The sequence below is a fragment of the Jaculus jaculus genome, chromosome 16, assembly GCF_020740685.1.
Source record: "Jaculus jaculus isolate mJacJac1 chromosome 16, mJacJac1.mat.Y.cur, whole genome shotgun sequence".
Lineage (NCBI taxonomy): Eukaryota > Metazoa > Chordata > Mammalia > Rodentia > Dipodidae > Jaculus > Jaculus jaculus.
In genome coordinates this window covers 58,405,789-58,416,721 of record NC_059117.1, presented here as the reverse complement: position 1 = coordinate 58,416,721, position 10,933 = coordinate 58,405,789, and the positions used below count along the sequence as shown (strand labels likewise).

At 41.9% G+C, this 10,933-nt stretch overlaps 1 protein-coding gene across 4 annotated transcripts in view; it reads left to right on the top strand.

Annotated features, from left to right (window-relative positions):
- Positions 1-111: 111 nt before the first annotated feature.
- The window catches only part of Capn7 (calpain 7), a 60,595-nt gene continuing 49,773 nt past the window's right edge, over positions 112-10,933 (top strand). For all 4 annotated transcript variants that reach the window (XM_045136038.1, XM_045136039.1, XM_045136040.1 and 1 more), the window contains exons 1-4: positions 112-229; positions 2,953-3,061; positions 8,109-8,266; positions 10,380-10,447. In XM_045136038.1, the coding sequence (XP_044991973.1) occupies positions 128-229; positions 2,953-3,061; positions 8,109-8,266; positions 10,380-10,447 (437 nt within the window). In that variant the 5' untranslated portion in view covers positions 112-127. The remainder of the gene's footprint in view (positions 230-2,952; positions 3,062-8,108; positions 8,267-10,379; positions 10,448-10,933) is intronic.

Here is a 10,933-nt window from a genome sequence, read left to right as displayed (position 1 = left end):
TACCGCGGGAAGTCGGGGTAGGGCTCAGCCCGCGGAGCTCGGTGTCGCCCTCCATCCCCCTCCGCCGGGCCGCTCCGCGGGGCGTGCGGCCTCGCGTCCTCGCGTCAGGACTGGGCTCCGTCTTGCCATGGACGCCTCGGCGCTGGAGCGGGACGCGGTGCAGTTCGCGCGGCTGGCGGTGCAGCGCGACCACGAAGGCCGCTACTCCGAGGCTGTGTTTTACTACAAGGTAGGCCGGCCATCCCCCTGCCGCGGGGCTAGGCTTCTCCCACTTCCTACCCACCCCCTGCCCCGACCGCTGACTCGCTTGCCCACGGTGTAGTGAAGATGGGGAGCGAGTCCCTTGACTCTGATTTGTGTGGCAAGCCGGAAGTGGTTAGTAATAATATGCCAGGTAATGAATGCTCCATGAACAAAAAAAAAAAAAAAGAAAAATGCCTGGAGAGACGGCTCACCGGTTAAAGAGGCTTGCTTGCAAAGCCTGAAGGCCCGGGTTCTCTTTCTCTCCTCTATCTCTTTCTGCTTGCAAATAGATAAAAATACATAAAGCATATTCTTAAAATCAAGTAAATTAGCCGGGCGTGGTGGCGCACGCCTTTAATCTCAGCTCTCGGGAGGCAGAGGTAGGAGGATCGCCGTGAGTTCGAGGCCAGCCTGAGACTACATAGTAAATTCCAGGTAAGTCTGGTCTAGAGTGAGACCCTACGTCGAAAACAAGCAAAAACAAAAGTAAATTTAAAAAGATCAAACCCCTCTCTCCTAGCATAGAATGTCCATTTTGGTCTACGCATATCTCTGTATGCGCTTTTGTTCTCCCCAAACTTGAATCATATCGTTTATATTACTTTAATCCTTTTCTAGCCATTTGAACTTTTCCTCAAATCATTGTTTTCTGGTATAAGAAATATTTTTTAACATTTTATTTATTTATTTATTCGTCAAGGAAAGAGACAGATAGAATGGGCGTACCAGAGCCTCCAGCACCTGCAAACTAACTCCAGACACATGTGCTGCCTTGTACATTTGGCTTTTTCATTTACCACCTATTATTTAGTCTTCATTGTGGGTTTCAACATCATGTGTTGCAGTTCATGTCCTTATTACTAAAACTGGCTGGAGACCCTGGCGCGCCCATTCTCTCCCCCTTTTCCTCCTCTCCCCCTTCCTCCCTCCCCCTCTCTCTCCCCCTCCTCTTTCTCTGTGCTTCTTTCTCTCTCTCTCTGTAGCTCTCAAATAAATAAGTAAAAATAAACAAAAAATAAAAAACAAAACAAAACAGGGCTGCAGAGATGCCTTAGCAGTTCAGGTACTTGCCTGCAAAGCCAAAGGACCCAGGTTCCATTCCCCAGGACCCATATATGCCAGATGCACAACGTGGTACATGTGTCTGGAGTTCATTTGCAGTGGCTGGAGGCTCTGACATGCCTGTTCTCTTAATTTAAGGGGGAAAAAAAAGGTGCCTCCATTTATTCCATTAGAAGATGTTGTTACTTAATACCTCATCCTTAAAGTTAAATAAAAAAGCTGGGTGTAGTCTCATTTATGGTGATCCTCCTACCTCTGCCTCCTGAGTGCTGGGATTAAAAGTGTGTGGCACCAGCTAATGTTTTCTTAATTATTTCATGCAACTGAAATCACCCTTCTTTTAAAAAAAATATTATTTGAGAGCAAGAAAGAGCAGAGAGAGGGAGGGAGAGGGAGGGGGGAGCGTGCGCACGCGCCTGGGTGTGCCAGTCACTGCAAATGAACGCCAGGTGTTTGCACCACCTTGTGCATCTGGCTTTATGTGGGCTCTGAGAGATTGCACCTGAGTCTATTGGCTTTATAGGCAAGAGCCTTAAGTGCTAAGCCATCTCTCCAGCCCTGAAATCAGCTTTAATATGTTCTATCCTGATATTTTTATTCTATTTTGAGATATTTTACCTTTATAATTTAGCTATTTTTCTTAGCATTTAATGGTATTTTGGTAGGCTTTTGTTTTTTTGGTTTGAATTACAGTGGACATTTAACTGGGCCTTGTACAAGAAGCAAGTATTCTGTGCCAGAGCCGTTCTCCAGCCCTGTCTCATATGTTGTGACTATCCTGAAAAGGTTATAATCAGTCCCTCTTGGGTTCTTCCGACAGTATATTTTCAACAGAATATAAATTTGAGAATATTGAAAACCAAAGAAAATGTGCTAGTGGGTTCTGCTTTGCTTTATTTAATTTATTTACTTTTTATTATTGGTTTCTTGAGGCAGATTCAGAACTTGCTGTATAGCCAGTGATGACCTTTAACTTTTCATCCTCCCATCCCCACCTCTCAGTGCCGGGATGCAGGCATGTGCCATTGAGCCCAGGGCCCTGTGTATGCTAAGCAAGTTCTTTACCAAATGGTCCTTAGAGGGTTTACATCACTTAATTTTCTCTTTTTTTCCAAAATATTTTCTATTATTTATTTGAGAGAAATTGGCAGATAGAGCTAGAGAGAGAATGGTGCTTGCCTACAAAGCCTCTAGCCACTGCAAAGGAACTCCAGACGTATATGCCACCTTGTGCATCTGGCTTACGTGAGTACTGGGAAATCAAATCTGGGTCCCGAGGCTTCGCAGGCAAGTGCCTTAACTACTAAGTCATCTCTCCAGTCCCATAACATTTCTTTATGAAGAAAATGCATATATGTATATATATGTGTGTGTGTGTGTGTGTGTGTGTGTCTATGTGTGTGTGTGTGTTTGTGTGACCTGAAATTCACTGTGTAGTCTCAAGGTGGCTTCAAACTCATGGTGATCCTCCTACCTCTGCCTCCTGAGTGCTGAGATTTAAAGGCATGTGCCACCACGCCTGGTGAGAAAAATTCTTGAAGATGTTCTTGGTTTGTCATTCATGAGGCCAATACTGAATTAGAAAGTAGTAGTGAAAATTAAAATTGTAATACATCTTTTGGATTTCTTTTAATTTTTTATTTTTAGGAAGCTGCACAAGCCTTAATTTATGCTGAAATGGCAGGATCAAACCTTGAACATATCCAAGAAAAAATAAATGAGTATCTAGAGAGAGTTCAAGCTCTACATTCTGCAGGTTAGTAAGACTGCCAGCTTGGCCTGTTTTTTGTATTCTTCTCTACTGTCACAACTTTACCCCTTGTGTTCTCTTTTCCTCTTTGTCTCATTCCTCTTAAAAAAAAAATCACAAAGTGGAAATAAATTGTAGAGTGATAAAAACATAGAAAAGATGCAAATCACTGGTTTTCTTTTTTTGTTTTTTGAGGTAGGGTCTTGCTCTAGCCCTGGCTGACCTGGAATTCATTATGTAGTCTCAGACTGGCCTTGAACGCACAGGGATCCTCCTACCTCTGCCTCCTGAGTGCTGGGGTTAATGTTATATACTACCATGCCCAGCAATTCACTGATGTTCTGTAGGTACAAAGTTGATCCATATTTAAATTTTTTATTGATTTGAAAGAGAAAGAGCCAGAGAGAGAGAGAGAGAGAATGTGAATGTGATGCACCAGGGCCTCTGGCCCCTGAAAATGAGCTCTAGCCATTTGCGCCACTTTATGCATCTGGCATATGTGGATACTGGGGAAATCAAACCCGGATTCTTAGGCATTGCAGGCAAGCACCTTAACCGTTGAGCCATCTCTCCAGTCTCATTTTCTGTATTTAAACAATTTATCGTTGGCACAATCTGGGTGAGGACCCTGTTGGAGCCTACTTTTTAAATGTTGGAACATACCGTTTTCTGATATTAAAATAAAATGTCTAATCTTTCTTAGTGTTTAATGACTTCTGTAGTAGGTTCACAGTCTATTTTCTGTCAATGTTCTCTATCTCCAGATCTTTGCCCAACTCTTTTTGTTTGCTTGGAGATGGGTCTTACTCTAAAACAGGCTAACCTGGAACTCTATAGCTCCAGGGTGGCCTCAGACTCACAGTACTTGGATTAAAGGCATGCTTGGCTAAACTCTTTTTTAAAAAAAATAAAATAAAACATAGGCTGGATAAATGGCTTAGCTGTTAAGGTGCTTGCCTACAAAGCCAAAGGACCTAGGTTTGACTCCCCAGGACCCACGTAAACCAGATGCACAAGGGGCCACATGCATCTGGAATCGTTGGCAGTGGCTAGAGGCCCTGATGCGCCCATTCTCTCTCCCTCTACCCCACCCCCTACCTATTTCTGTATTTCTCTCTCTCAAATAAATAAATAAAAATAAAAATATTAACAAAACATTCATTGGAAAATAAATGTGCAAGCAGACCTGGGACAGCTTGAATTTATTTTTTTTAAATTTTTCTTGTTTATTTTTATTTATTTGAGAGTGACAGACAGAGAAAGAAGCAGAGAGACAGACAGAATGAGCTCACCAGGGCCTCCAGCCACTGGAAACGAACTCCAGATGCATAAGCCACCTTGTGTATCTGGCTTACATGGGTACTGGGGAGTTGAGCCTTGAACCAAGGTCCTTAGGCTTCACAAGCAAATGCTTAACCACTAAACCATCTCTCCAGCCCCTTGAATTTATTTTTGTAAACAACCAGATAAGTATCATAATATAAGCTTAGTGATCAGTTTTGTTACAGGAAGTGAGTTTGTGTCCAAACTTGTTCACATGGATAGAAAAGAAAATGATGGGGTGGAGAGATGGCTTAGCAGTTTAGATGCTTGCCTGCAAAGCCAAAGAACCCAGGTTCTATTCCCCAGGACCTACATAAGTCAGAAGAACAAGGTGGCACATGCATCTGGAGAGAGGCTAAAGGCCCTGGTGTGCCCATTCTCTTCCCCTCTCTCCCTCCCTCTTTCCCTCCCTCCCTCCCCCCCCCCCTGTCTCTCAAATAAAAATAAGCTTTTTTTTTTAAAGAAATAAAAAAAGTGATTACTTACATTGTGTTTTAGAAATTTAGGGGTAATTTTTTTTTCTATTCTTTTTTGCCGGGTGATCCCCAAGCAGAGGGATGTGCTCTGACAGATTTATGTTGCTTTCTCCCACTTCCTGTGAGTAGGACAGGCATGCTGTGCACATAGGTAGGGGAATGTCTGTTCTGTCTACTTAGAAATAAGTATGTTGGTCTGGAGAGATGGCATAGTGTTTAAGGAGCTTGTCTCAAAAGCCTAATGACCTGGGATGATTTCCCCAGTGCCCACATAAAACTGGATGCACAAAGTGCTGCATGTGCCTGGAGTTTGTTTGCAGTAGCTAGAGTACCTGGCACGCCCATTCTCTCTGTCTGCAAGTGAATAAGTAAAATACTTTAAAAAATAAGTATGTCACTTTGATACAGTGTCCAGAAATTGCATGTCTGGTAGGGATTGCTTATGGACCAGGCTCACTAATTGATGTCATCAGAATATTGTGTGGGAAAGAAAGTAACGGAAGGGGATAATGATCAAAATAAAGTATTTTGTGGGAGTTGGGAGTGTAGTTCAGTGGTAGAGCTCTTACTTAGAATGCTCAAGGCCTTGACCTGCATTCACAGCACCAAAAACAAAGCAAAAGAAAAAGCAAACTTTGTAATTCCAAAAACTTCTTTTCCCCAGCCAAGTAAATGAAGCTCTGAATTTACCTGCCCTGTTTCCCAGTGTTGCTGAATTTTTAGTTGTCTTTGACATTTAGGAGGTAAAACATTCATATTTCCATGATTTCCCTGTTATTTTTTTGTTATTTTATTTTTATTTGTCTTATTGAATGACTGCTTGTGCTTTAAAATTTATTTAAAAATGATTAGAGGAGGGCTGGAGAGATGGCTTTGCAGTTAAGACTCTTGCCTGCAAAGCCAAAGGACCCAGGTTTGATTCCCCAGAACCCACATAAGCCAGATGCATAAGGTGGCACATGCATCTGGAGTTGATTTGCAGCAGTCAAAGACCCTGGCACGTGTTCTCTCTCTCTCTCATAAATAAGTTTTAAAAAGATTAGAAAACATATAAAGGAAATCATCCTTTTGTTGTCTGGCTTCTTCCACTGAGCTGTTGATAAGAGTATTCATGTTTTCGTGTTGGAAGGTATATCAGGGTTTCATTCATTTTTACAGCCGAGTAATAGTCCACATTTTATTTCTCCATTCCTTAGCTGGTAGGTATTTGAGTTTTCTCTACCTTTGCTGTTATGAAGAAGGGTATGAACCCAGGGCCTTACACATGCTAGCCAAATCCTGAGCCCAGCAATATTCCTGCCATTTTTGGTTCTGAGACCAGGTCTTGCTGGGTAGTGTAAGCTAACTTCAAGCACTAATCCTTTCCAGAGTTGGGATTATTGGGCTGGGCCACTGTGGCTGACTTGGTACTGATTTTCCTATCTTGTTCTAAGGGCTGTAGGTGGTACCCTATGGTGATGTTGATTGGCACTGCTCTTGATATGGACCATCTTCTCATGTGCTAGTTGACCAGTTGAGCACTTGACCACCTTTGAAAAACTGTCCCTTGAGAGCTTTTGCTTACTTTTTTTTTGGTTTTTCAAGGTAGGGTCTTGCTCTAGCTCAGGCTGACCTGGAATTCACTATGTTGTCTCAAGGCAGCCTTGAACTCACGATGATCCTCCTACCTCTGTCTCCCGAGTGCTGGGATTAAAGGCGTGTGCCACCACACCCAGCTTCTTTCCTTACTTAAAAAATATATACTTATTTGCAAGCAGAGAGAAGAGAGACAGACGGAGAGAATGGGCCATAGCAGGGCCTCTAGCCACTACAAGTGAACTCGATGCATGTGCCACTTTGTGCATCTGGCTTTATGTGGGTACTGGGGAATTGAACCCAGGTTGTTAGGTTTTACAGGCAAGTGTCCTAACTGCTGAGCCATATCTCCAGTCCCTTTTTGCTTATTTGTTAACTGACTGGTCTTTATTGTTGAGTTGTAAGAGACCCATGTATGTTTTGAATACAGTATTCTTTTAAGTATACATCTTTACACTAAAAATAAATGGAAATAGGCCAGGCGTGGTTTAATCCCAGCACTCAGGAGGCAGAGGTAGGAGGATCGCTGTGAGTTCAAGGACACCCTGAGACGACTTAGTGGATTCCAGGTCAGCCTGGGCCAGAATGAAACCCTACCTCAAAAAGAAAGAAAGAAAGAAAGAGAGGGAGGGAGGGAGGGAGGGAGGGAGGGAAAAAACATACGATAGCTTATGGATTCAGGTGACGAGGAAGAGTGGAAACGTCATCAGGGACTACCTTATATAGTTACTGTCTGTACTGAAAGAAAGCAATTACCTTAGAGCTTAAAATGTGATGGTGTTAACTATTTTTCTTTGTCTAGTACTGGGGATGGAACCTAGAGCCTTAATGCTTATAAGATGCTCACTCTACCTTGAGCTGCACCCCCTTCCCACTCCCCCAAGTCTTAAGCTTTTTTTTTTGTTGTTGTTGTTTTTTGGGTTTTTTTTTTTGTTTTTGTTTTTTTTTTTTTTTTTTTTTATGTAGGGTCTCACTCAGCCCAGGTTGACCTGGAATTCACTCTGTATTCTCAGGGTGGCCTCGAACTCACGGCTATCCTCCTACCTCTGCCTTTCGAGTGCTAGAATTTGTGCCACCATGCTCTAAGTGTTTCTTAATATTAAGCATTTTCCAAGTTTTTTGCTTTGATTTTTGGGGGAGGGCGGAATGTAAGGAGTTTTGTGCTTTATTTTTTGACTTTAGGAGTGCTAGTAGGAAGATGAAGATGCAGGGAAAGTTTGTTTTTCAATAAAATGATTTTAATATTCCTTTTCTGTGTTGTCTATAGCAGCAGGGAGCTTAGTGTTAAAAAAGATGGGAAAAATTACTCACTTTTTAAATGATCTTTTATGTGTCTTGCTGAGCTTTTTAAAGGAAGGATTGTATTAAAATGGTGGTGTTGGGCTGGAGAAATGGCTTAGCAGTTAAGCGCTTGCCTGTCAAGCCTAAGGACCCCGGTTTGAGGCTTGATTCCCCAGGACCCACGTTAGCCAGAAGCACAAGGTGCGCACGCATCTGCAGTTCCTTTGCAGTGGCTGGAGGCCCTGGCGTGCCCATTCTCTGTCTATCTATCTGCCTCTTTCTCTGTCTGTTGCTCTCAAATAAATAAAAAAACAAACAAATAAAAATAATTAAAAAATGGTGGTGTTCCCTGGCTACATTTATATTCATTCTGTCATATGCTTTTTACCTTATCCTAGTTCAGTCAAAGAGTGCTGGTCCTTTGAAATCAAAACATCAGTTGGACCTAGAGCGTGCCCATTTCCTTGTTACACAGGCTTTTGATGAGGATGGAAAAGGGAATGTTGAAGATGCTATAGAACTGTATACAGAAGCTGTGGATCTCTGTCTGAAAACCGTATGTATAGCTCCATGTTAAACTCTGTGAAATTACGTTAAGAAATTCTTTCCCCTACTAGTGAATTTTACTTGAAGAAGAAATTATCCTCCTTATAAATGTAACTAAGTTAATCCTCATTACAAGTTGAAGAGGGACTGGGGATGTAGTTCAGTTGGTAGAGGGCTTGCCTGGCCTAGCATGAATAAAGACATGGATTTGATCTCCAGCATCTCATAAACTGGCACATGCCTGTAATCCCAGCACTGGGAAGTTGAGGGGGAGGCAGTAGGATCAGAAATTCAATGTATAACAAGTTCAAACCCCCAAAAAAGAAAAGGAAAAATATTAATAGTACATATTTATACTTTATTAATTTTTATTACATTAGTCACTAAGTAGTTGCTTTTTATAAAAAAAATTATTACAGCTAATATTTTTAACTTGTTTATAACATAGTAACTACCACTAGTACAGGTAGAATTTTCCATCACAAATCTATGAATTTATAATAAATGCTATTTTGCATTTGCTAAGTAAAAAATTGCTAAGGTAGTGAACTTGTAGTGTGAAATCTCTATGCTGAGTGGCTTTTCTTGTTCTCCCTCATTGAGACTCAGGCTCCAGGAGCATCTAGTACTTAGGAAGGCAGAATGTTTGAAGGAAGATAAACCAGGTGTGGGGGGCTAGCTGATGGCCCCAGTGTCTTCCTTCCTCATTAGGGTCTTACTGTCAGAAAGACCATCTACCCTGAATTTTGTGTCTCTTGGACCAGAGACAAGCATTGGTTTCCTCAGGTCCTACTGCTTAGTGTGCCACAGCACCATAGTCAAACATTTGTAGGGTAGTTAGCATTGTGGATTTTTTTTTTTTCCTTGAGGTAGGGTCTCACTTTGGCCCAGGCTGACCTAGAATTCACTGTGTAGTCTCAGGGTGGCCTTGAATGCATGGCAGTCCACCTTCCTCTGCCTCCTGAAAGCTAGATTAATGGAGTGCACCACCTTGCCTGTTTTTTGTTTTGTTTTTGTTTTTCAAGGTAGGTCTTCACTCTAGTCCAGGCTGACCTGGAATTATATAGTCTCAGGGTGGCCTCGAACTCACGGTGATCCACCTACCTCTGCCTCCCAAGTGCTGGGATTAAAGGTATGTGCCACCACGCCTGGCTTTTTTTTTAATTTACTTATTAGAGAGAAAGAAAGAGAAAGGCAGATACAAAGAGTGAGTATGGGTTCGCCAGGGCTTCCTGGCACTGCAAATGAACTCCAGATGCATATGCCACTTAGTGCATATAGCTTTATATGGGTACTGGAGAATCGAGCTCTGTTCCTTAGGCTTTTCAGGCAAGTATCTAAACCACTAAGCTGTCTCTTCAGCCATAAGTAGTTTTTTTTGTTGTTGTTGTTTTTGTTTTGGTGAGATCTAGGGAGTTGATCAGGAGTACTTAGGCTTTGCAGGCAAGTGCCTTAACTGTGAAGCCATGTCTTCAGCCCTCTAAGTTTTGTTTTGTTTTTAATGTGGAAGCCAGGTTTGGTAATGCACATCTTTTATTTATTTTTACAGACAGACAGAGAAAGAGAATGAGTGAGTGAGAATGGGCATGCCAGTGTCTCTAGCCATTGCAGTCGAACTCCAGACGCATGCACCATCATGTGCATCTGGCTTACATGGGCCCTGGAGAATTGTACCTGGGTCCTTAGGCTTCACAGGCATGCATTTTATCCGCTCAACCATCTTTCTAGCCCTGTAGGTGTGTTTTTTGTTTGTTTGTTTTTGTTATTTATTTATTTATTTTTTTGAGGTAAAGTTTCACTCTAGCTCAGGCTGACCTGAAATTCACTATGCAGTGTCAGGGTAGCCTCGAACTCACAGTGATCCTCCTACCTCTGCCTCCCAAGTGCTGGGATTAAAAGAGTGCGCCACCACGCCTGGCATATATGTGGTTTTTAAGTCTAGAAACATTCAGCACAGTTCTAAATGATTACCTTTAAGGACAAAAAGTATTTTCTTTGTTTATTCTCTCATAATTTCAAAAATATAATGCAAATTATAATTTTTGTATAGAAATATGGATAAAAATTTGAAAAGAAAAATTAAAGATATGCTTTAGAATGAACATCTCTTTCTTTCTCTTAAGTCTTCTGAAACTGGTGATAAAACTCTGCAAAACAAATTGAAACAGTTGGCGCGACAAGCACTAGATAGGTGAGTTTTGCCACTGCAATGCTAGTTGTTATATTGTGTGGTAGAGGTGCTCCTCTTCTTTAAGAAGCCCCCTTCCCCCACTGTCCTTGCATTAAACCGGCAGAATAACCCATCCATCATTTGAGAAATATTTTTAGGTTTTGGTATATATGAAACAAAACTGAATGTGATATTTGAAATGGAAAACTTCCTTTGTGTTGTGTAATATTAGATTTCCAAAGAAAACTTTCAGAAAGCCTTCCAGCATTATTACAGAATATAGAGATTGAGAATGATCCCGCTTCTAACCACACACATTCCATAAATCATACTGTGTGAAGCTCCTTGATTCTGCATGTGTATCAAGCTTCCTCCCAGCATTCAGGAGGTTGAGGTAGTAGGATCACTGTGGGTTCTAGGTCAGCCTGGGGATACAGAGTGAGTTCCAGGTCAGCCTGAGCTAGAGTGAGAACCCTACCCCCAAACAGTCAGTTAGAAATCAGCTTT